Below are 26888 nucleotides of genomic sequence, written 5' to 3'. Positions count from 1 at the left end.
GCTCATGTGGGTGGCACAAACAGTGCTGCAGGCCCACTAGTAGCATTTGATTTACATGCCCTGGGCACACATAGTGCACTGTACTAGGGACTTACTAGTAAATCAAATATGCGAATCAAGAAGAAACCAATCACCAATACAATTTACACAAGGAGCACTTGCACATTAGCTCTGGTCAGCAGTGGCAAAGTGCACAGAGTCCAAAAGCCAGCAAAAACAAAATGTAGCACACAGTCAAAAACAGGAGGTCAGAGGCAAAATGTTTGGGAATATCCCTGCTAAAATGGCCATTTCCAACAGTCATGAAGGCTGAAATACAGAATACAAAATCATAAAACAGAGTAATAATCCATAGTTGGGCAAATAATCCCTCTCAGTTCGGAGAGTCAAACTCATGAAGAGTACTGACAGCTTTTGTAGGGAGGTGAGAAAGTCTCAAGAAAATGAGACGGTGTCTTGGGAGAAAATGTAGACACCCTCAAATCTTCAAATCCAGGTGTTTTTATACACATTTTATGCATAAACAATTAGCTAAACTACAGATTCAACACTGAATCGAGAACTGAGGCAAGGATTGCGCAAGACAGTGAGGCAAGCGGTGCCTCTGAGTTGCCATGTGGCCGCTGATCGCCAGGACACCAGGACGCTGCCGCCGCAGCCGGTATCTGAGCCAGTGCCTATTGAGAGGTGGAGCGGTGACGCCGCGGAGACATCTGGCAGCTGAAACTAGGAGCCGGAGTCGGGGGTCAATCGCGAGGGCCATGGAGGACTGAGGAGGATTGCAGTAAATTTAGACCTGCACCCTACGAGAGAGAAGCTGCGTGAGAGAGAGCCTTTCTCTCGGGGGTAATTACATCAGCCATTGCACTTGGGGAGTGCTGTTCAGCGGCCCGGCAGTAGAGTGTTGGCCTCCGGTTGTCTCCCCACCTCCCCTCTACCATCTGGCCGTCCTTGACTTCCTGGGCTGTTGTTGCTGGTCTTTGGCTCCCGGACCCGGGCCCGCCTGTGCAGGTAGCTTGGGCCCTGAGGGTGGTTGCGTTTGGCTAGCCACTGCCTTCCTTTTTCTCTCCATCTTGTGACGGGCGGCCCCAGGGTGCTTGGCGGCCGTACCAGAGAACTTTGGGCCAATACCAATATTGACCTCCCTGGAACCCTCAGGATTGTAAGATCCGCTGGGCGGGAGCCGCATAGGAGTTACTCAGGAGTCGCTAGTGCAGCTTGTCCGGACCGTGTTGCCAGTGCCTTGCCTCCTGCCTTCCCTTGTCTTATAATTCAATTGGGACTCCCTCATCCCTTCACTTCTAGTCTGTTAGTCTTCAATTGGTGCACTGACCTTTCAAACGAGCGCCGTGAAAGCGTCTCTTCAAGGTTTATCCTCCTACGCTGAGCGTCACCTCTCCCCCTTGAAGTTGTCCTTGTCTTACGGGAAGGTCCAGGATTCTGCTGTACCATGAGGTCTGGTAAAATAAGGAAGGAGCATCCAAACCGTCAAAAGCGCAAGAAATGTCACCGTACCGTCGATGTGGGCAAAGCCTCCCCACCTCCACCACCAGCTTCACCGTCAGCCTCTGTAATCCCAGCGGCTCTCTTTTCACCAGTTGCTGATTCGCCCAGCTCAGAGACTTTGAAGCCTCAACTTTCTGCTGTTCTTACGCCATCTCCACGTCCTTTGAAGCTTTGCAAGTCCTCTCTACTGTCATACTTTAAGAAAAAACCTAAACTGGAACTCTTGACAAATGGTGGGGAGATTAAGTCGGAGCTAGGCCAGAGTGTTCTTATGAAGCCTGCAATTACTGATCCCTTACCTACTGCTTGTGGACACTCCATAACAGTGGCACAAGTTTATCGTCCAGCCTCACCCGTTTCACCTGTTTTCCCCCAGTTAGCATCTCAGAGCGAAGTGAGCCATTCACTACCCCTTGAGGACCAGCGGGCTGCACTTTTGCCAAAATACTAACTCTCTCCGATTATTATCTCTAATGACAACTCCTTAAATGCAGGGGAGGGGATGCCTTCTCCAGCGGTTTCCCCTTCAGTTCCCCATCGGTTGGGCGGGCTGGATGGGCCGACTGTAGGATGCCACGACTCCCTGCAGGACCATGGCACCTTCCTACCACCCAGTCCCCCAGCAGCCCAATGGATCCGGAGATCAACAGGCAGCATCCACCCAATGTTACCACTAAGGTCTTCTAGTGGGGCCGCTTATAGCTCTCAAACAGACTTCTTTAAAGGCGAGCTTAACGACCAATCACTCCTTGACCTCTCCGGTCTTCAATCTGATTCTCGGAGTGGTGCTGCCAAGGAACCTAACCCTGTGCCCCCTCTTACGCCTACAGAAGCCAGCTCGGCCTGGCCTCAGCTTCTGCAAACTCTTCAATCCACTGTGCTGGCTTTGATTTATCACTCTGACAAACTGGACGTTCAAGTTGATCTGCTGAACACACTGGCCTCTTATGTAGCTGGTATTGATCAAAAAATTTAGAATCTCAACCAGCTCATTAGCAGAGCACAGACAAACTCCAATTATGTTCAACCGACATGTTGCTGTTCTCCAATCATTGAAAGTCTGTCATCCTTACCCACCTTTTTAATTTCAGTTGTATGTGAAATTAAGAGGCTATCTTCAGTGCACGTGTCCTTTGCACTCCCGCCGAATCCAAGTGTTCCCTCGGATTTGGTTTGGCGGCTCACCCAACCAAAAACATCAGATAAATTCTGTCTTCTCAAGAGTGTAATTTTGACCAATCCTCCTCTGTCAGCTGCTTCGGGAGCCCCGGAATTGGTCACCGAGGTTAGGAGTGCTTTTACGTCTCCTTTTTCTCCCGAACTTGAGCTGGCGGTGCTTGCCTCTTCTCACCCTCCTCGCACCCCTGCACAACCTGCTTTAGTTCAACCAACGTCCTCACAAGTTGATTCTGTGGCTCAACCTCTGTTGAGCAAGAGGGAAAAAAAAAGACTCCGCAAACAACGGAACAGCAGGCGGAGCCAACCCCTTCAAGGATCTTTGATAAATGTCTGACCATCGGCTCACCCTGAGGTGCAGCTGCCTTTGCAGTCCCAAGATGCACCTAGGGTGACTTCACTTTCCAATCCCCTTCAGCTTGTGCCTGTCAGTGTTCCCTTGGTGGGAACAACTGTGCAGGAAACCAATTCTCCTCTTAAGGACTATCTGGTTTCAGGTGAGAAATGCAACTCTGGTAGTGTGTTGGGTTCGGCAGCCCCGTACCAGGGTTGTGGAGGTTCACCTTGTCACCACACTGCCTGTATCCAAAACTGTCCACAGGAAACGACTGGCAATGCTTTGGATCCTGGTTCCCCCAATTCCTATAAATTGCCATCTGTCAACAGAAGCAGTTCTCCTGCAATCCTGTGACCAAGCCTTCGGACCGTCCCCGTTGAAAATTTGGTTCTGGTGGGTCTTGCAGGTCTACCGAATGTAGAGGAACAGCCACAATTTCCAGTTCCCACGCATCCTCTAATAACTCTAGTGGAACGCTCAGTTTTAAAACTTGTGTTTATCCCACAATACTGCTCCAGGGGCCCCCACGACATATTGAACAGGGGGAATATTTTAAGACTCCTTAACGCTATCTCGGATCTCAACTACATCGGTTCTAAGGACATTGTGTCCATTTAATTCTTGGACTCTAGGGGGCCTTATCCAAGAGACTCTACTTTAGTCACACTAATTTCTGCCACAATAGCTGAGTCTATTCTTGCTAGGAAAGATTTATTTTGCTTGTGGGGTATTACAATAACTCCCTTTAAAGAGTTTGGCTATCCTGTGTTACTAGCAGAACCTCAATGTTTGATGGCTTCCACAGCTTCAAAACCATTCTCAATCTTGAAAGGTGCCCTGGGTGGCTCCTCCACTTTTAGTGGTACCTCCCACACTGGTTTTGGTTCTAAGGGCTTTTCCAACCGGGACTGCTTGCTGTCCACTCTTTTGCACAGCCGCCCCCATTGACAATTATGGGTGGGTGGTTCTGCTTTAACACCTGGATATCTGTCCCTATGTTCATGGAACATCAATGGGGTTGTGCATAAATTTGCCTTGGCCGACCTCTTAACATTTTTCAATAGTCACAATATAATTGCACTTCAGGAAACCGGGGCTGAGCACAGCTGTCCACTGCCAGGGTACTTAGAAATATGGAAACCTGCCCATGGAACGAGCAATAATGGCTGTGCCAAGGGCGGTTTAACCATTTATGTGACTGTTAAACTAGATGGGAGTATACTACCTCTGGCTTGGGAAGATAACTGGATCCAGGGGATTGTCGTAAGGAATGGGACTGCGCAGGAGACCTCATAATAATTAATGTTTACATTGCCCCCGGATCTAAGGAAAAAAGAAGCAGATTGTCTCGACTGATGCAGATTGTAGCCAATCTATTGGGGGACTACCCGCACGATAGTTACCTTGTAACTGGTGATTTTAACACAAACCTGTTCCAGGATACAATGGAGGCTCTTGAGGGTCCAGATTGTGGTAACTGCCAGCTAATTCCTGAATAATCAAGGCCCCAGGGCTGTTTGCACTGCCCGTTGGGAGAATACTTAGTAATGCATCTCAACAGTATGGGCTTTAAAGTTTTGAATGGTCGCTTATGTGATGATGTTGCCCCACGGTGGACAAAGTCCGATGGTCGATCTCACTCCTATTTAGATTACACCATCTGTAACATTTAATTGTTTCCCCGCATTGAAAGGTTTCTGATTTCCTCTCGGAGTGAGAGTGACCATCGTCCACAAATTGTATCTATTAAATCAAGATTTCCTGTTTATGATGTCACGAGGACAGTGGGTGGTGGTGCTTGTTTCGAATCCCTAAAGCATATAAAATGGAATGCTTCTATTGGTGGCATAGTACTGGTTGAATATATTTTTTTTTTTAATTCTGAGGCATTGGGTTGTGAATCCCCAATGAAGTCATGGGTGAAACTTTCTTGCCTTTTATGGTTAAAATTTCACCAACCTGTGCGTAATTGTGTCCCATCTTGGTCTTTTGTTGTTTCCAGGGAAACCAAGAATTTAAAGAAAGTACGGAATAGGCTAGCAAGGGCAATTAGGAAAAGCCCTGATTCTGAGAGTCTATTTATTGAATATAAACAACTGAGGAAAGATTATAGGAAGGCTGTTTATGATGACTATCAGACATATCTCAGTCAATTTTGGGTTAAACTTTTAAGCGCACGCAAAGATCCAAACTCCAAGAAATGTTGGTCCCTTATTAATAACCTAAACAGTAATCAAAGGGGCACGGGCGTTGTTGACATTTCAGAAGGAGCATGGGCGTCTTACCTGACCACCCATTTCTTCGATAGTAAGCAGGATGCGAAATCATTGGATGAGGGGGTCCATAGATTTATTCCAGCCTCACTTAAAATGTGTCCTTCGTCTACAGGGTCTCTAATCTCCTCGCAGGGAGTAAGGAAGTCCTTTCAATTGCGCCTCCCTCATATTATCTCGAAGGCTAAGCAATTTGGAGCCCTTGTCCCCAATGGTCTTCCACAGGTGTTATTCAAACAGGATCCTCTCCTTTGGGCCAATCATTTTGCAAATTTGTTCGAACACTGCCTCCTAACTTCAACAATTCCTGAGTCCTGGAGTGGTGGCATCCTTCATCCTTTATACAAAAATGGCTCAAGGTCAGATCCTGCCAATTTCGGGATGATAGCCCTGCTGGACAATGAGGCTAAGTTATATGCCAGCCTCTTGCTGCAGGATCTCCGTGTTTGAGCCGAATCGAAGGGTGTAATCCCCATAGTCCAAACGGGGTTCTCTGCTGGCTCAGGCACTTCAACCAACTTATTAGCACTTTCTATCTTGATTAACAGGGCGATCTCGTCAGGCCTGATGCTGAATTGCTGTTTTGTGGACTTCAAGGCAGCATTTGATCCGATCCCTAGGGGTGCCCTATGGGCCAAATTGCAATGTTGGGGCATCCCTTCAGTGCTCCTGGGTGCCATTATTGAACTCCATACTAACACCTGGGTCCGCATTAAGCTTGGCGATGGGTGCTCCCTATCTAGGAAAATTCCTACCACCCGTGGTGTGAAACAGGGCTGTGTACTTGCTCCTCTTCTTTTTAATTTGTTTATTGCAGATATGACAACATCTCTTGGCGCCGTCAATTCTCATCCCCCCAAGATTGGTGGCTTCAGGCTTAGTCACCTGCTTTATGCCAATGATCTAGCCTTGTTTAGTTGTGCTAAGATCGGTCTTCAACGGTTGCTTAACGAACTCGCGATGTATACTTCCGCAAACTGATTAGAAGTTAACTTGTTGAAAACAAAAGTGGTCCCCTTTGGGAGGAAAAAACACTCGGGCTTAAGCTGGTACTATAAAAAACATAAAATTGTTTCTGACCAGTCCTACAAATACCTAGGGGTGTATTTTGACTCCAGGGGCAGTTTTGTTAAACATAAGAAGGAAATCGAACTTAAAGCTGTGGCCTTGCAGGTGGCCTTTTCCAAATTGGCTAAAGTTTTAAAGAGGCCGACCCTCCTGCCCCTAATGAAAGTCATGAGAGCAAAGATTACCCCTTCGTTGGCTTATGGTCAAGAAATTCTGTTGGGCAAAGGCTTGTGCCTATTAAATAGGTTGGTTAATAAAATTTATAAAAGAGTCTTTCATGTTCTGCATCTGGCATCACCCGCGCAGGTACGGCTACAGTTCGGGCTTCCGGATTTGGTGGCAGTTGACGCTGGTGCTTTCCTGAAGCTGTGTTACAAACTGCGTCAGGCCTCGGACGGCCACCTGGAGGCAGTCCTGTGGCACGAAATTAGTGGGCTAAAACCAATGTGCATTTATTCCCAATTTTTGGTTGAATGTAAATGGCGACTGGATGCAGGGGATCTTTGGGAAAGCAATCCTCCCTATTCCTTGTTTAAATCAGAGATTAAAAGGCTTATTCAACTGTACTCTTATTACTCAGACCGTTCTCTTCTTGTCCATCGGAAGCATGCCTGGGCAGTAATTGGTTCTTTTAAGCCAGGTATGTCCTCCAGTTTTTTCTCTTGTACATACGGTTTTTGGTTGAAAAAGGCCTTTTTGGCCCTAAGGATGGGTGATTGGGGTTTTTTAAAACACCTATCCCAATGGCAGCTACCCCCTGGGAACAGTGTGAAGTGTAGAGGCTGTAGCAATGTGGATGAAACCATTGATCATGTGGTTTGCCTGTGTCTAGCTTTATTAAAGGAGCGTAGACTTTTGCTCCGGAGTAAATGGAATGAATTGGGAATCCGCTCCTGTTGACAGGCAATCATCCAGTCTCTGGACCCAGGCAATCCAACGTTAAATGTGTTACTGACCAAATTTATTAAAATTGCACAATCTAAATTGAATGGCACTGCGAGCAATGAACACGTTTAGTTGGAACTCTTCCATGCTCTTGCCATTTTGTGCGTTACTGGTTAGGATGAGGTACTCTAACAGTATATGTTGACATTTAGTGCAATTATTATTTTATGCACCATGCACTTTAGGGCTGTGCCTATGTACATTGCTTTGTGTTTTATGCGGGGCTCCGGGTTGGGTGGTTTGTCTTTTATTATATTGCATGTGCAATTTATGGTGTGCTTTTAGCTTGAACTCAGTTTGTGAGGGCACATATTTTCGATTGTTATTAATTGTTTTTTTGCTTTGCTTATTTGCATTGGATTTTATTATCTGCACAATAAATTATTATACCATACAAATTCAACACTGCACAATAAATTATTATACCATACAAATTCAACACAGCATGATCATGGGTAGCTCACAGTGGACAAATCCGAAGCATATTTGTAATAACTCTTAGCACAAACCCATTTCTTAAGGTAAGAGAAATCTTCTGTTTGCTTCCTTAGCAACAGCATTCCGGAGATGTAGAATTCAATATGAAATATTTCTCTGACAAAGATTCTTTCAAAAAGTTCTTTTACAGTGCTACTTTGGAACTTTTAGTGTAAGTCCTTCAAAATGATTCACAGAGTATGGTGGAAAGTTTCATTCACAATACATGCTTTCTAAAGATAATACCTCCTGTGTCATTGCAACCTGTACTTCGCACAGTCTGTGAGGAGAGAAGACTAGCAGTATATCACTGATTTGGGGGTGGTGGTGAATGGACGGAATACTAGAAACTGCATCCATTTTAATAAAATGTCTTGGATGTAAATGTGACACAACTATAATACATTATTAATCATTCTTCTAGATCATATATTATTGTTTGTTATAAGGGCAACATCATTAATTCAGCAATTACAACGATATGCACTCTAAAAATGAAATGATTAATACAAATAACGACATCCAAAAATGCACATCTGAGAAGACTGCAACATTACAGTGTTGTCGCTATATACTAACGAGCCCACATAAGAAAAAAATTACATTTTACATAAAAAGAAATGAGAAATAAATGATGAAATACGATTGCGCCTCTGCATCCGGGAGACGGCTGCAAAACCAACAGCAATTTATGGGCTGAGCAGCTGGCTTCCCAATACGGGGCCCCTTTTGCTTTCGAAAAGCGACATTCCCCGCTGTTAAATCTCATGAATGCTGCAAACCAACCATCCGCACTGCAAAGGGAAGGTTGGCGTTCGTAGTTCATTTTAATTGAACAAGCAACAAATGCATGTTTCGGAGCAGTATTTAGAAAGAGTTAAAAAAAAGACTTCATAAGCGTGAGTTTCGTGCTGAATCATTTATTTAAAACGGAAATGGTTACTGGGACTAAGCGGATTTACTTTGGCGCGTCATTAAAAAACATATTCGGCATTCATAATCTACATACAGAAAAATTTTAAATGTATTAATTTTTCCATAAAATGTTCCCCAGCAAAAGATGTAAAGCCAGTGCACCTTCAACGAAATGAAGCACCAGCTGTGAAGCAAGTTTGCTTGCCTGCCCAGTTTTCTTTGTTTCTTTTAATTCACATGCTTTAAGCCCCATTCAAGACTAGGCGGGGAACCTGTCTCCTCGGTAACCGACGGCTTCCCCACCTCTGATTGGACAAGACTTTCGTGTACCACATTCAAACACTGAGGAGGCGGTAGTTAGGTTAGGGTCCGAAAATGACAATGAGGTTACCAGACGTTGAAGTTAACATCCAATTACCTTACGGCCATCTTAAAATTATGTTGTTTATAACTGGTCGGTACATAGTGAGAATAATTACGTTTAATTAACCAACAATTTTTATAGTTACATGGTAAAGCCATATAAGTATGTTTTTGTAGCACTATAAAATAGGAAAAATGTAATAGACATGCTGTTAATATTGGAAACGACTGAATACTAATCACTATAAAAGAAAAAGCAAATGTTGTTTTAAAATTATAAATCACGTCAAATATTGAAAATACGTGGGACATAATACGGTTTTCATAAGTAGAAGTACGAATTGAAACGGCAAGAGCCCATCTTCACTATGTCCGCGGGAACGCCTTTTCTAAGACAGAGAAAAAGGACAAGTCTAACGTGTGGCTGAAACGTTTTTTTTCTGTTCCGTGGTGGCCAGGCGGACATTTTAAAACATCAGCGATGGTGGTTCAGAGTATCAGAAACCACAGTAAGCGGAATATTAACCCCAAATTTAAAATCTTTAACAATGCAGTAAACATAGTTTTCATATTATAGCTACCAAAAATACAAAATGTTATTGTAATGATAATTTAAAAACAACACTAGAAATACAAATTCAATATTTTTAGTACATTCGAGAATGACATGATAATTACAGATAAAATATAGTAAAATAGTTTCAATTGCTTGGTGAACTTGAGAAGTTTAGATTACATTTTCGTAAATTTCTCTCCTTGTTGTATGAAGAGTAACACTGAGGTGTGTGTCTGTTATTTATGTTTGTGCCTCCGATGTCAGTAGTCGTCTTTTCTCTCTGTCTATGGCAGTTGTCCGAGCTGCAGGTCTGGAGCTTCACATTCTTCTTCGGGGCTGCTCCCGTCCTATGCTTCGGAGATGTCTGCTGGGGGCACGATTGAGGAACAGGTTGGGGTGGTTGGGGGCAGGCCCCCTCGTAATAAGGAGAACAAGAGGGGGAGGAAATCAATGAGTGGAAGTAGCCTGGCATCTTTGGGCACCCCTGAGAGCCCCAACCGTAGGTGAGTGTTACTGTCAGAGCTAATGTTCAGACCCCATATGAATGCTGTTAAGAGGACACGAAACATAGACAAGCATTTGCAATGCAATAGGTCTCGCATATTTCGAACAAGTTGTCATCTTTGGACAACAGTGCCTATGAGTAAAAACAAAAGAAAACATGAAAATAAACTGAGAAAAAACGACATGGCAAAATATTAGAAAGTTAGCTTTAAAAAATAAAACTTTGCAATTTTGTGCCTGCTGGATACGTTTTTGCCAGTCACAAGACTTCTGTCTGCGGTGCACTAGAAGTTAAAAAGAACAAATAGTACTTCTGTCACGTTGGGAGCAGCGGACGCTCACTAATTAAGTTGCATCAATTAGTGCTTGATCCCTGCTCCACGCAGAGAAACAGAAATGATGCCAGGCGTGCCTTGACAAATTACGAGGCTGTAAAGAAGAGTGCCATGCAAACCAACAAATGGTGAGGACTGGCAGGCTCCAAGCCACTTACTGAACACAACGGTCTCTCGCAAGCGAGATGCATGTGCTAGCAGGCTCCTCGAGACCCATCAGGCAACGCTGTTCCTAAAGCATTGACCTACAGGGGTTAGCCTAAGACCAACACATGTGATTAGTGTGTGAAGTATTGAGGAAAGGGACACAGAAATACCCTTTGAATCCCAAGTATGTGCAGGTAGTTATTTATGTATTTGTATATAGCACAAACGTACCCAAAGGTGGTTGAGCACTTTCCAGTGGAAAAAAATAATTTGACATAAGTTACATTTTTATTACATAGACCATGGTCACATTAGGCAGCAATCATGGTATTAGTAAACATGTATTATTTACAGCAGCCCTAGACTTTAATGTAACGGGATTTCATGGTACACTGCCTGTGAGCCATTGCCAATTCAAGGACTAACAATGTCCTTGTTTAGATGAGGAGAAAGAGACAGCGAAAGATCTCCCGCACAACTCCCACTTTTCCACACATAGTATTTATTAATTATTTTATGTGTGTGTAACCTTTACATATCTGGGTTTCAGAGCGCTGTACACAGGGCGTGAAAGCACAAGGCAGAAGTTAGCCATATGTCTTTTTTGAATTAATATATTTTTTGTGCACAAGAGGATAGAAAAAAGTTCAGAATTCAATCAACTAACATTTTCATAATCATTAATCACAAAAAATTAATTACATTATCCCATTCATTAGATGCAGGCTCATACCCAAAATACCCCAATTTTAGTTCATAATCCATTCTACAATGGGTGCCCACACTTTTGTCACCGTCCTTCGAGCAGCCCTGCCCTTCCGAGCATATAGATTATTCTCAAGGCAATACATTCATAGCAGTTTAGCCAGCTATTGCTGGAAGGTCTGGGGATCAGGTTTTAACCAATCAGCCGCTACATAGAGCCACATCAGTGCAATTGCCACAACTATAAAGTTTTGGAATTGACCCACATCGTTACCCTCTCCCACCCCAAGAAGCACGAGTTCTGGTGTAAGACGTATATTATGAAACAATATGCTCCCCAAAAATGTTGAAACCTCAGTTTTTAAGGCCTCTAGCTTGTTGCAACTAACAAACATATGACAAAGACCTGCTCTCAAATAATTGCATTGCGGGCAGGTAATCCCAGCATTACACCCCCATTTAAATATCTTGTCTGGAGTGTAATATAAATTGAATAACGTCTTGAAATGCTGTGCTTGCAGCTCTGCAGAGAGCTGTAGATGCTGCCCTGTTTCTAAGAAAGTGACAAATAATGTCTCACTAGCATCAATTCGTCTGTTCCAGTTCTGAGCTTGCATCAACATGCCATCTTGTATAGCTTTCATATGCGTTTGGTAGATATTACTGATATTACATTCCGTAGTGCTCCCAAGAAACTCCATCACCAGGATTCTCTTCCCAAATGGTTTCCCATTTAGGTTTGTCATCAGAAAATCTCTGATCTGAAGGATATTTTTTTTAAAAAGCCTTGTTATCTAAAGAGAAATGTTCTTTCAATCTAGTGAATGATTTATCTGGCCATCAATAGATAAGTCACCAAACCAGTGAGCGCCTCCCAATTTCCGCTGCCTACAATAATTATCTCGAAAGATGTTTGGTAAAGTTGGGGTATACCATAATGGTGTATAATCTGAGACAATCAATACTTGCATATATTGCAAGGCAGCAGCCCACTAATAATATTTAAAATTGGGCCTGGCCCATCCACCCCTCTCTCTTGGCAGCACTAAATATTTAAGGGCTCTGTGGGCCATTACCTATGACCATTTACAACTACAGAAATTAGCCATATATTTACTGGAGTCTGGAATAAAGTTTTCACGTGTTATTGAGGCTATACTGACTTCAGGATGTAGCCCAGGTTGAAACTTGTAATGGGAATGCATTGGACTGGTTGATGATCTACGGAGGACCAGAGGAAAAACACAAAAATAAATAATATTTTTTTTTTGGGCTTATAAGAATTGAATGAGAAATGCTGATCGCAAGTACCAAAAAAAGACCAGTTTAAAACTCTGCTTTGTGGGTATGGGCATGTTACCTTGAAATCTTGGGTACAAGAGATCACTACCTTTAGTTTGATTCCTGCCCTATTATTTGAGGGGCCGACTACACATTCCATAAATGCAAGTTTTGTGTGCTCTGTCACCTTCTCTGTTTGATTTAATTTTAGACGTTTCATACAAAGTGTTTACATCTACTACAAAATTTCCTCTTCAAACACGGTAACTGCACCCTACCACTAGTGAGTATATATGGGTAGGCACCCCACAGAATGAGATGCATGCCTACTCACTGAGGCAATAAGCCATATATGAATGCAGATATGTAAAGGTGTAGAGCCCTGGAATCAATGTCACCCACGAAACAATTTCCAAGAGATCCCTTGAGGGAGAGGGGGACAGAGCCTGTGAGTTATGAGCAATACTGTGGTAACATGATGTTGCAAAAAAGTTATGGAGTTCCTGGGTGCACTGGTAATAAGATGTGGTATTTAAGGGGTGGCAGATGTGCATTTTGATGATACTGTATTATTACTTTATTTTGTATTTGTACTGGTCTTCCAGTGAACCACTGTGTAACGCCATGAAAGTTGGTTTATGCTTTATTAAACACAAAAAAGAAACAAGTTTTCATCACGGTAGGTTCCTATGGAGCTGGGGGCACACAGCAGCTGAGATGTGAATACTTTGTAGAGGGTGGCACAGCCTGAGAATCATAGATTCTATACTCTACTGGGCGGTTGGTTGGGGGACCTTAGACTACAAAGTATAGGGGTTGTTGGTCCCCTCCAAGATAAGATCCCAGCTACACTACATATATAAGGATAGGGACACATAAAGTGTACTAGTAATCACCTTGAAGCCCCCTTTGGAGACGCGGGGGCTCCGGAGGGCACAGCACCAGTGGTCTGCCAGTCTGTGTAGGCGCGGACCAGAAGGCATGCACAGATCTTAGAGGTTTAAAGACGTATGTTGTGAACAGAAAGAAGAGGCTGAATGGTCCTCTAGCCGACACATTTTACTGTCTTCTGACAACTGTATTGCCAGATTCTTTGTTGTGGCTGCAAATATTTAAAATTTATAGAAATGTTTTGTTCTAATGACTTCCCGTATTCTTTATTAGAAACCTCCCTAGTAACTAGAAATATGTCTACTGTTCATATTCTTGGGCTTTAAATTGAAACTGCTTGCCTTATTAAACCCCAGCATTAGTAAAATACTCTGTCTAGAAACTTTTGGTTTTGAAATCGCCTTTCCGCATCCTGATTGTGCAGTATTTGATACACAACCTGAACATAACTCTTCTTTTGTTTGGTTTAATCTGCTGAAAGACTGTTAGAAATTAAATGCACCACACTTTGTAAAACAGAAGTTGATAACTGACTTGGAAAGCAGAACTTTAACTTCACTTTCCTCTTGCTAACCAGTCACTGTGACTGATATCAGTACACACATAGCTTCCACTGCAGCTTGTGGAAGAGGTCCGGTTTCTTTAACACTAATCTGCATACACCACGTAGCTCGACAGCAGCCATGCAGAAACGATTAGCATGCAGACTGCTGAAGGAAAGTTTCCACCCTTTAGCTTCAGAGATTGCAAGCAAGTGCTCAGATTTAATAGCGCGTCGCTTTAAACTTTGCTGTCGGGCAGAGGCATGCATTTCACAAAGATGCTCCGTGATGACAACTCTGTGTCACTATTGGTGTGAGGCACTTACGCTTTAAAAGCAAATACATTGTTGAAAATTCCATGCTCGCATATGTTCCATTTGCTTTGTTTCTTGGTGGAAGCCAGGTAGTCAACGCATTTTGTGTGCTGCTTATGTTTTCATGTGAGAACATCGTAGGGAACATAATTTTTCTTTTGCTTTGCGACATCAACAGAAATAACGTGAAGGGTGACAAAATCTCCTATATGAAAAAATCAAACAACTTTGTCTACACCTACCGAGTATTTAGTGTACTAAAAATAAATGTACACTGGTATGTTCCAAGCCTGTAACTTCATCAGTCGCAACTTTTCGGATAAATTACAAGAAATGACCCCATTCATCTGAAAGCATTATGGTTCTTTTGTACAAAATGATTCGATATAAATGCAAAATGCAAACACTTTGTCACTGAGTAAATGCATGAATCTCATACAGCATCGGCCGACTTTGTGAGGAATCACTAACTGGATGTGGAGGGCCCAAGATCGTTCTTTTCTACGTAACAATGAGAGTGAGTTTAGTAAAGGCGGAGAATCATGATTCATTATTAGCAGTTGACACGGTGTAGTAGAAAATAGTCTGATAGATACAAATTCATGATTCATCACAACAATATGCTAATTAGGTCATCTCACAAGTACAGTTAGAATATACAAAATACACTTAAGAAAACTTAACGGGAGGGAGGATCATTTTCTAATGCAAACGACTCCATCTGAGTGCATGTCCACAAAGAACAGTGAGAGTAATGGTGACTAGATATTTTTAAATACCGACAAACGTTTTCCTTTTAGGAAAATGCTGGCTTGTGCATCATTTGCTAGATGAACATGTCCTAAGTCAGATTATACAAGAGTTGCATGTTTATGTCCTGCATAGTCTCACTGGCATGCCCTCATTCCATGAATGTGTCTGAGCGCTATTTGCTTTGAATTCTTTCTCACATCTCTGCATTAATGCAGACTGACGTACTAATGAAAAATGTCTAGAGTAGAGTAACTTGAAATTCTTTTTAACCCGCAGTGCTTCTTGCAGCCAAGGCGGCCAGACACCTTCTACTGTGAAATGTCACTGTACCTTGCAGCAGTACATATTTATCTAAAACTGGCTTCACTGTCACTATAAAATAATTCTCCTCCAGACCCAGTTAAGAAACGGACCCTCTGTGTACACAATAATTCTCCCTCATACTAGGGGAAGAGACTATGCATTTTAGTATACAATAATTCTCCTCCAGACCCAGTGAAGAGACGGACCCTCTGTGTATACAATAATTCTCCCTCATACTAGGGGAAGAGACTGTGCATTTTAGTATACAATAATTCTCTAGACCCAGTGAAGAGACGGACCCTCTGTGTACACAATCATTCTCCCTCAGACCAAGGGAAGCGACTGTACATTTCAATATAGAATAATTCTCCTCCAGAAGAGCCGGACACTTTCAGTGGTCACTCCAGTAGTATGGCACTCTTCCTAGATTATTCAGGGAACGCAAGGTTTACAAAGACTTTGACCTGCACTATTGTGATCAAATGCTGGAAGTATATATTTTGTGTATGTGAATAGCCATTAATAGTTGCAGTATATTTTTAAGAAGGCAGATAAGGTATATTCCCACTCACGCAAGAAACTCATCCATCGTCTATGATGAGAAACTGTACCTGACAAATAACAGTCATTTGGCAGCTGAATGAACTGGACAGAAGAGAGGGCTCAAGCCAGGAGAACTGGCTGTTCTTCTCTATGTTCATTTGTGTGCCTGGAAGTTATTTAAGGATTACATTTTTGAAAACCGCAATGCCTGCTAAAGGCATTTTTTTGTCTATTGTGTGAGTAATAATCCAGCTTCTGTGATTAATGACTATAGATGTTCATCAGAAAAATAGAACCGTATCTTTAATTTCTAAAATGGCTCTTGAAAGCGGTATCAGCCCTGTTTTGGTTTGGAACAAAGGGCAATGGACGAGACAGACACGTCACTTTGCTTATCATTGGTCTAAGGAAGCGGCTCTGGAGAAAGAAGTACTGTGGAATCTAAAAGCAGTCGATCCTTAACTTTTTACTTTGCCACTGGCTTATGGATCTTCTGCACGTACTGCCATCCTCAAAGATTTGTTTGCTTTTCTACAGTATGCATTTGTCTGTGTTTCAGTGTCTAAACGCTGAGCTACGGAAAAAAATAGGTATGACCAATTCAAATGTTGAAATGAGACTTGTATCCCGGGCAGTGCATTAAAATTTATGTGAAGCGCACTCCCCATTATTACCCAAATTAACTAATGTATGCACACATCTATGTCTTCCTCCCTCCCCTATTTATATCTTTTTCACAATAAAGATACTCCACTCCCTAGGCTACATTCTCCGACCCTATTTAAAAGCAATCCTCCTCCTGTTTTCTTAACAGGCTATTGTTCATCTTACCTCCTGCCTCTGCATGAGGAAATTCCTGATTTCGTCCTAATAAATACACCATAGTGGAGAGCTTTCGTAATGTTGTTGTTCAACAACGAGAAACTAAAAGACACATTTGAGGTATCCTTTCATGTTCCTCTTGCAGAAAAAGCATGGGAAGTTCTGGCCAAGCCACAGTGGAGAAAAAAACATTCTTTCTGTGGTCGAGCCTCAGCTTGATGCATGAGGTTTTTTCAGGTCTAGCCATATTCCTGCAAGCCATTCTTGGTGGTATGTTAATATTTCTGTGCTTGTGTACTTCTTATGTAGCCTAGGGCCACAGTAGCTGTTTGTGTGGCTTTGTGGTGTATAGTCACCACCTATTTATATTCTAGCAGCGTTTTGCATTGTACTCCTGCATGCAGCTCATTGTCCTCTGGTCTGGAAGATACTTTAAATCCTCATCCTTTGCTTTTGCATGAAAGAAGGGTGTTAGTAAACATGTACTTTGCCTTCAACGATTCAATAATAAATGCAGTGTATCAGATACATAAATGAAGTAGCATTATTCCGCATCCTCCTTTCCTCCTATATTGAATGTTACTTTCTGGACCTCGTCTCGTCTAATATTGATGTAAAGTACCCCTTTTTCGTTGGCTGCATGGGACAAAACAAAGGCATATGATTATTAGTGCCCACTATTAATCATTGCGGCTCTTTTTAGAAATAAATAACTTCATTATCCTCCGATCTTTCAGTCCTTTTAGGCGTTGGCCTCCCATCCTTCTCCAAAAACATAATTTTTATTTCGTTATGCTTCTTTGACATTTGCCCTTCATTTAATTGGCCCTACTGAAATCCTGCTCGCTAAAGACGGTCGTTATCTGACTTGATAGACACTGATACAGCGGTAGATGATTAGATTAATAAATCAGTTTTTACTTGCTCCAGGGATATACATGGCCCAAGGAGCTTCTCTTTAAGGACTGAGCAGTCGAGTGCTGGTTCTGCAAATGTATGATAGCATCAGCTTGGTATTTACGAAGATACCGAGGCTATTTATGGGACCTCGCCCTGAACTCCGTACTCCTCTTCGCAGGTCCTCCTGTGCTGGTGACTGCTTTGTACATCCTTGCTTTCCATAGTTAGTTGATAACATTTTCACCTCGTGTATTAGTTGGCATTTATGGAATGCAGTAACGTGCTACGGGTAGGTCTGGCATTGACATGTAGTGACAGAAACGTTTCATGAATCTAAAGAACAAAACCTATATCTTGCCTGTGCCAACGTCTCACTCTTTCATTTCAGTACTCGTGAAAGTTACTTGGAAATTTCCACGAAAGTAGGAATATTTTATGCCTTGATGGAGTAAAGATATAGTATATAATAGTAGCAGACTTTTCTACAGAGCCATCTCTGGACAAGCCGTCTTTCCATTTAAAAATACAAATTGTGGCCATTGGATTCCTTTCCATTCTGGTTGCTGTTGTCACAAAGACAGGAAGTTACATGTGTGTCTTGTGTTTAACAAGGTTGCTGTACCAAATAATATTTTCAAATTTTAATTCACCTTTTTTATCATGATATCTCAGTCCATGAAACTGGAAATGGATGGGAGTCCGATAGTGACGATTGGAGACATTAATAAAGTCACTTTTTTAGTCCATACCTTTTTATTTTATTGGGTTATGCAAAGCATCACATAAGAGATGACAGTTTCATTATTCTCGTATAGTAAAGCAGAGCTGCTTTAGGACCTTTAGAATATAATTTCACCAGTCACATCAAGGTCACAAGTCTTCTGGAATTGACTACTGAATTTAAGAAGATGTAGTAAATACTGAGAATAATTCATTCTGTGCTGTTAACCTGCAGTTGCAACAATTTACAGTTTTGCATATGTTGCATTGTACCCTGGAAAAGCGATACCTTAAAAAAGGCAGAATGAATTCGAAGTGCCCTATATGTGGTTTTGAAGAAGCTGGTGGTTTGCATCTGTTTGTCGCTGATCCAAATTGGTAAAGTTCTGAACAGAAATAGCAAAGGTAATATTTATACTTATGTAATATGATATTACGATTTACCCTGTAACTATTATGCTAGTGATTGATGAGCATATATCTGGTGATTTGGCAGCATTTATTTATACCGTAATGACAATTGCATAGCTGTGTCTCACACTTGATTGGATTAGTCCTGTTCCTCTGCATAGTAATACATGATGGAATTACAGGTGGCGTTTTCTGCGCTTAAACGAGCTGTGTAACTGCATACAGGCCCAGAAGGGAGGACATGGTTTTAAAGAACGTGGGGTCCAGTAATAAACTATTGCAATCTGAATCACATCTATTTAGACTCCTCTTGTGATGTTTATTCATATCAATGGAAAGTCATGATTTTTTAAAAATGTTAATCTTAAATTATGTAAAGAAATAGTATGTATTACTCCACAATAATAATATAAAACCCCTCAAGTGTTTGTATAGTGCTCCCTACCCCTGTCTGGGGTGCTGAACCACACTACACCATGTAGATGTGTAGTTGGAAGGGGGGGGTGTTTTTGCTTTGAGTCTGTCTTTCGTGATAACCACCAAGGTGTGGTTATCGTATTATGGGATGCAGAGCTTAGTGGTGTGATGATTGAGGAAGAGGGAGACACATTTTTAAAACATGACTTGCCTTCAGATCTGATGTCCCAGAACAGAACTGTACTTCTGCTGCTCTTGACCTAGATATCTGAACTACGAATTTGAGACATGATGATTTTAGGCGTAAGAATACCTTGCTACTGCACATGTTCCATAATGGTATTAATGTGGTGTGCAGGGGAGGGAAAGTGTGTTACCATCATCAACCTAAAGCCTAGAGAATCTTAATTTTATTAACGACACGGAGGCAAGCATTATGCATTTATCCTTTAATGCTACTCCATGCAGCACTTTAAAGAACAGATTACATCATAAAACATTAACAATCAAGAACTAGAACCTTCCTTCACATATAAATAGTCCCTTCACAGAATCTTCTTCCTCTTTTTAAACGTGAAACTCGATCCTTCCACTTGCAAACTATCCTCTTCCGTAAAAGCATCTATCGCCTATTGATGTCTTACTGATTGCTTACTGAAACAAAAAAGAATTGCTAAATAATCTATCCAAAACAAATCAAAAGAAGTAATTGACAGAAAACCTCTTAGAACATTTTCTTCGACATTTTTTGAACTTACATATTTTACATTACCTCTTTGCAGAAGACACGGAGTGACGGGTGGGATAATGCTAGTCTCTGTGTCTTTAATGAAACTCATATTCTCTGGACATTTTATTTGGAGAATGACTATTTCATTACCTGATCAGAGGCTATCATTATTCATGTTGGTTGCCCTCTAAAACCACACTTGCCATATGCTCAATCGGTTTACAAAAATGTTTTGCAAAAACAGCAGCATTCGACCAATCAGCATTTCTCATAATGTCTTCCAATATTCCACCTTTCCAGAAAGTTTTGCTTGCCATTGCTCCTCTAATCGAATGAGCTTTACATTTTTGTAAATCGACACCTGCATGTTGCATAGTCCACTTCACTCATCTTGCAAAAGTAGCTGTAGTTTACACCTTTGAATGGCTTTACAAAATAAATCAATTGATTCACTCCATCAGAACGATACTGTTTCATACAATCTACCACACACAGTTTCTTACATGCATCAAATTTTGGATAATAAATAGTTTCCAACATTGTCCTAGTTCTTTTAGTGATATCAAATATCACTACAGAAGGGTCATAAACTCTGTTACTCAGCTCCTAAGCATTCATATCTGAAACTCTGTGACATGAAACCAGACACAAGGCAGCTAGTCCTCCTTTTCAACTCTAAATATCTATTACTAGGCCAAGAGGTCACAAAAGGTACAATCATATTGACATCCCATAAAACCTCATGCCTCGTCTTAGGAGGTCTTCGTAATCTTATACTTTTCAGCATCCTGCAAACTAACACATTCTTTCCTACACTTCTACCTGACTACGTCCAGCAGACACTGCTGCTCTGTAGCAATTTATAGTTCTGTAACTAAGTCCTTTCTCAAACTGTTCCACTAGAAAATTAACCACCTCTATAATAGGAGCCTCCACAGGATCCAAATCCCTTTCCAAGCGCCAACGTACCCCTATCTTCCAAATTCCCATATACCTTTTTTAGTATCTTGTGCTCGAGATTCCTTTGGCTTTCCTGAAATTCTTGACACACTTGCAGATCGCCTCATACCGTCCAGACAAGAAGGTTCAAAACCCCTGATTGAACTAAGGGCTGCTCCTGCCCATCTGCGCCTTTCAAAAGACCCTCTTCCGCAGAATGATAAAATGGTATTTCGCATGTGTGTTCCAACAGCATTGGAAACCAAGCTTTGAGAAACCCATACCGGAGTTACCAACACCAACAGACATCTCTCTCTGTTCTCACTTTCTGCAGAACTCTGTGGATCATAGAAAAAGGGGGAAACACATAAGCATTTACTCCCCTCCAGCTCTGTAGAAAAGCATTCGCTGCTAACGCACCTGGTTCTGGCATCCAACTAAAACAATTCTTTAACTGAAAGGTCAACCTGCTGGCAAAGAGCTCTATCTCCAGCGGACCCCAAATTTGATGTATTCTCTTAAAGTAATCCCTATTCAACTGCCAATCTCTGTAATCCTTCAAAAACCCTGAATTCCAATCTACAGTTACATTTTTCTTTTCATACAGATATTCTGCTCTCAGACTGATTTTGTGCTCCAAACAAAATAGCCAGAGTTCCTTCGCCAATTCAGTCAATCATTGTGACTTCGTGACCCCTAATAGATTTAAATATGCCACTGCAGAAACATTGTCCATCTTTCACAAAGCTGTTCTGCTTTGCAAAATGTGACGGAAACTCCTCAGAGCATAAAGTCCTGGTGTCAACTCTAAACTATTTATCTGTTGCTTCCTTTAAAAGTTTGACCACAACCCACCAGTCTCCTGTGCTCCCAGACATGCACCCCAGCCTGTCAGACTTGCGTCTGATTGTAGTACAAAAACTGGAGTTCAACCAAAAATTGCTCGCCCATTCCAAGCATCCAGATTCTCCATTCTGTCTCCATACCATAAGCCTTGGTCATAAGGCCCTTGCTGTTACCCTTTGCAATGCTCCATAATGAAGAGGTCCTGGGAAGACTGCCTGAATTGAAGAAGATAATAGACCTAGTAGTCTCACTAATTTTCTTGAAGTTAAAACATCTGGTCTCAACACATAACGAATTTCCTTCTTTATTTTGATTACCTTCTTCACGTGGAAGAGTAAAACTACATTGAGCGTGTCTATTTATGAACCCAGAAACTCCAAAGCAGGTGTTTGAACCAACACATTTTTTTTTTTTTTTTCCTGTTTGCACTAACGCCAAAGCATTCCGGCAAATTCCTTACCACCACTAACTCCTGTAGAAGTTGGTTCAAACAGTGAGACATAATCAAGATTTTGACTAGGTAAATAATCATCCCAATCCCCCCTCTCTCAGGAAAGCTACTCCTTGTCGCAGTACCTTAGTGAAACAGCAAGGTGCTGAACACAGACCAAATGTAAGGCAATAGAACTGATATATTCATTCTTTCCAGATGAACTGAAGGAAGGGTTGGCTGTCACTTACCATTGGTATTGTAAAGTAAGCATCCTTGAGAACCAACTTTACCAACCAAACATTCCTCAATAACATGTCCCTTAACCGATGGATACCGAATTGCAGGATTTATTCCTTTTTCCACTTTGAAAGCGACCCTTCTGAGAGTAGAGTGAGGATCCTGTGCCGGCTTGGTAACCTCTTCCAGAGTGTCTTTGTCTGACACTATTATAGTGGGACCTTTGGAAACCCCAGTCAGTTGAAAGTCCCCTTCGGCCAGCCCAGTCAAAAACATTCCCACTAAAACCTCTTTGCATGTTAATCTGCGCCTTATCCAATGCAGTGAAAGTTGCCACATATTTCCCCAAACTCTTAACCATATCCTCGACAAACAACAATCCTTTCAGATTCTCCCTCGCTTCTTTTGTTGCCAAGTCACCTAATTTGGGTTTGAGCTTCATTTCTTCATTAACACCGCCTTCCTCCTTTCTGCTTTAAGGCTTGCATTTGTGTTGCCCAACAAAACTAGAGCTCTTTGGCGCCAAACCCTCAATAACTGTGTCAGTGCAACAAGGTCATCCACACACAGGCTTCTTCTACCCAGAGCATCTCAAAATAATGATTCTTTGTCTAGGAGTTAATTAATTCTAGTGCCCAAACGTAGCTGCATATAACAATTTCTCGTGGATCTCCGAACACCCACTCAATTGATTTCTGGACCTCCTCAAAGAAAACCTTTCCTTCTCTGCTCATGTTACTAGTCACTTTCCCATATCTCACCTGCTTTGCTTTGTATCGCCTCATTTATTTACGCTCATTCCCTGAAGGGTTCAACTGCTTCTTCTAGCGCATCTAAGGACACTATTTGAATGAAGAATAACACTTTCTCTATCGCTGACTAAGTAGTTACGGTATCAGTGTTTTGTCATACTGTGTAGCGGCTTAGATAAACGTAAAATGTAAACGAGGCTATTCTGGGCTGAAGTTGGTTTACACAAACACATTGTTCCTGTTCAGAAATGTGATGGGCAAGCAGTTAGTTTAGCAACTTCCAGCAGGCAGTTGTTTGTACAAGCATTTGCAGTATGCTGGGAGCAGGAGGGACAGTGGACATATTTGATGGATTGTCCGCTGTGACCATATAAATCTACTATAAGTTTGAACCTAAGTAGCAACAACATAGCATGATCGAAACACATACATTTGAATGGCTAAGGAACAATGTAGTCACATTTGTGAAAGGTTTGAGAAGTTGATATTTGAATCATGCTTTTGGTCATGGTGAGGAAGTAGAGAGGTCCATATTATGTATAATGCTGCCAGGTCCAGCTGCTAGGGTACAAAAAATAAAAAGCAAGAAAGCATGTTCACTTTTTTCCGATAAGTCACCTTTTCTTCTAAGCTTGGATAGAAATTATACAGCCCCAATTTACTTGAGTTTTAAATATTTTTTTCATCTCGATATTTGACTTCCTACTAGCTAGGAATTTCACCATGCTTTTAGTTAAATACCTGGTACTACAAAGTGGGTAGAATTCTATTTTGAATTTATCCATCACTATTTTTAGGTATGTGGTGTATTTCTTTATCTGTTGACCTTGGTTCTATTAATTCAATACTTTTCCTCTAGTCGCTATTTATCTCTACCTGGCTAAGTAGTTACGGTGTCAGTGTTTTCTCAGTTATGCTTTCCTTCTCATCAGGTGACCACACTGCATGATTTTATTTATTTTACTGGACGATTCAAACATTCACTGGAACAACTATTGTTTGCTGTGTATAAAAATACAAAAATATGTATTTTTCTTATTTTTATTTATTTGCGTTGGTAGTCTGAGTCACTGTACAGGCTAATTCACTTGACTTAACTGTTACTTTTTCTCCTCAGGCGTGTTGTTCAACTCCTTGCTCAAATTACTCTTACCTTTTTAGAATGCCCATTTTCATTCACTTCTTAGAGTGTACTTCTTCATTGAAAACATAATTCCTTCAAAATGTATGTCCTTGTCTTTCAAGGACACGAGGGCAAACATTTGTACTCAAAACTGTTCTGCTTTTATACATTCGGGCTATGATTTCTTGTGTCTCATTAGTCAGCATAGATTCTTGTCCTGGCCAGTATTCTCTCTAGAACTTTGGCCCTTGATATTCATCCTCTTTAAAAGAACCCACGAGTAGATTTTAAATGTTTGAGAAGCCTTGGTGGCACAACCAGAAGCTAAGTATGCATGATGGGCTACAGTCCACATGCACCCAAAGGAAAAAAAAAATTGGAAACATCAAAATCTCTGCATTTTTAGACCATGTTTGAGGTTCTGTGTTAGGGCAGTAAACATCATCTGTGTCCAGACAGTGCCACAGTACAGCACAAGATTTGTTTCAGATGCACAAATAAAGCCAACCTGTATTTCAGAGGATGGACCCGCTTTCTCCATACTGCTAAATCAGTACAAAAAGCAACAAGCATTTGCAGTGCAATGGATCTCGCGTTTGCTCGAGTTACTGGCATCAGAATTGTAAATTCCTAACTGGACTTTTCTTGCACATAAATTGAAAATGAAAAGTAAAACAGTTTACAGAAGTAAGCTGATTGAAAGTGCCACGCCTCCATGAGCGTAAGCACGAGAGCTATTGGCTCCCTGCATAAATGTCTGGAAAGGATCGTGGCTGGGATGAAAGGCAAAGCAAAACCAGAGCGGCCATCACAGGAAGAAGTGTGACGTAGTGTGATGGCCAACAGAAATGATTGCTTAGTTAAATGGCCTGTTGAGGGCGCTCAGCACACAAAGGAGGGACTTTTCATAAAAAGCACCAGTAAAAGTGAAGCATTTAAGACCAGCACAACAAAGAATGAATAGCAAGAGTGGGCATGGTTAAAGGCCAACAGAGAGATTACACCAGGCTAAAGCGCTTGTGTGCTCGACTCTAAGAAAACAGTAAGATATAAATTCTTCACACTATCTTTTCTATATCCTAAAATTCCGTACACTTTTATAAATCAATATGTATATGCATGTAGTCATTACAATGCTTGTGATAGCCAGGGGCAATTTTTGCGCGATCTTGTTACTATTAAACCAATTATTTAAAAAAATATTTCTACACAACAGTTTATCCACAGGTTTACTACCTTTGGAATCCCTCTTGTGAGTAAATACTATTTCCACATTTCTAATTGCAGTTGCTCAGCGAGGAGTATACATAAAATTAATATCAGTTACTCATAATTCCAGTTACTCAGCTAGTCTATAAATAAAGGGAGAGGGCACAATACTGGAGCAGGAGGACCACTTAGGTTAACAAACATTGGCAAAGTTTGTAGGTCTTGGCAATGCGAACGCAGTTGGTGTTGACCATGTCTTTTAGCCATGTGCTATAGCAGCACAGCTGCTGTTCAACATGGCTGAAAGTTTTGAAAAAGAAGCGCTAATCTCCAAAATCCTGGCCATGTCCACACCCGTATGTCTACATGATGCAATAAAGTAAGATCCATGGCCAGGTATTTGCTCCAGCTTTTAGTAGAGTGGCTGGGGGTGGGCACAGAGGAAGAACACATGGGTAATGTGTGACCCTCAGTGAAAACACAGAGGGTGATACCAGACATCTCACATTTAGCAAAAAATCAGAAGCGCTGACACATACACTAGCAGAAGGGGTCATCCCATATTACTGAGTGGAACTGGAAAGTAAATGCTGCAATGCTCCCAACAGACTATAAAACAGGCCAACAAACAGCCAAAAAATGTCCGAAATACTAGCCTGCCAGACTAGCCCATCGGGCTCTGCCTGCCTGCCCTATGGGCCAGTCCAGCAAGTGAACTAAAATCAAAATTTCTATAGCACCAAAAGCTGGAGAGAAGATGTCTAAGCGCATTACAAGTTCAAACAGATGGGAGCTTTTAAATGTGATGCTTTCAGTGCACGACATGAAAAGAGTATCCACTGTCGTTCAGCAAACTAAGGCAATAAAACATAAGAGCAAAGTCTGGATGTGGCATTAAGACGTGAGTGCAGTTTGACTCGCACATTCTGCTCTAGGCATTTTCATACATGTTTGCACCCAGAATTCCAATGCCTTTTCAGAAAGATCTAAAAACAATGCATATTTATTGCTTTAATGAAAATGTATTAATAAAAAAAAAAAAGCAGAATGATGATAGGCTGGGCGGGGTTTGAAAAGCTGGGAGGGTCTCTGCATGCTGAGTAGCCAATGGTGGTGGTTTGCGAGCGACCTAAAAACGTGTAGCCCGGGAGTTTCTTGCCTGCAAAGCATACAGTCAGCCACATGGAGCTAAACAAGCAACACCAGGACATTGACAAATAAAAAATCCTCTCACTTTGAAGTCTGAGAAAGAAAAGCAAACAGGCGCCTTCGGAAAACCGCATCTGACATTTGACCACGGTTTTTGAATGTGACGAGATGAGAACAAGATTTGCAGGCCTGTTTACAGAGGAACTCTGAGCGAGCGACAACAAGAGTGCTGGAGTGAAGTACTCTTCAACAAAGAAAAAAGTAGT

The 26888-nt window shown here is 41.7% G+C and overlaps 1 protein-coding gene across 1 annotated transcript in view; it reads left to right on the top strand.

The window, feature by feature from the left end:
* The first annotated feature begins 9912 nt into the window (after positions 1–9912).
* The window catches only part of NET1 (neuroepithelial cell transforming 1), a 302520-nt gene continuing 285544 nt past the window's right edge, over positions 9913–26888 (top strand). The window contains exon 1 of the mRNA XM_069229301.1: positions 9913–10119. Coding sequence (XP_069085402.1) covers positions 9977–10119 — 143 coding nt within the window. The 5' untranslated portion in view covers positions 9913–9976. The remainder of the gene's footprint in view (positions 10120–26888) is intronic.

Source organism: Pleurodeles waltl, chromosome 4_1 (genome assembly GCF_031143425.1).
Source record: "Pleurodeles waltl isolate 20211129_DDA chromosome 4_1, aPleWal1.hap1.20221129, whole genome shotgun sequence".
Taxonomy (NCBI): domain Eukaryota; kingdom Metazoa; phylum Chordata; class Amphibia; order Caudata; family Salamandridae; genus Pleurodeles; species Pleurodeles waltl.
The sequence above is the reverse complement of the archived record's forward strand: the minus strand, read 5'-3'. Positions and strand labels throughout refer to the sequence as shown.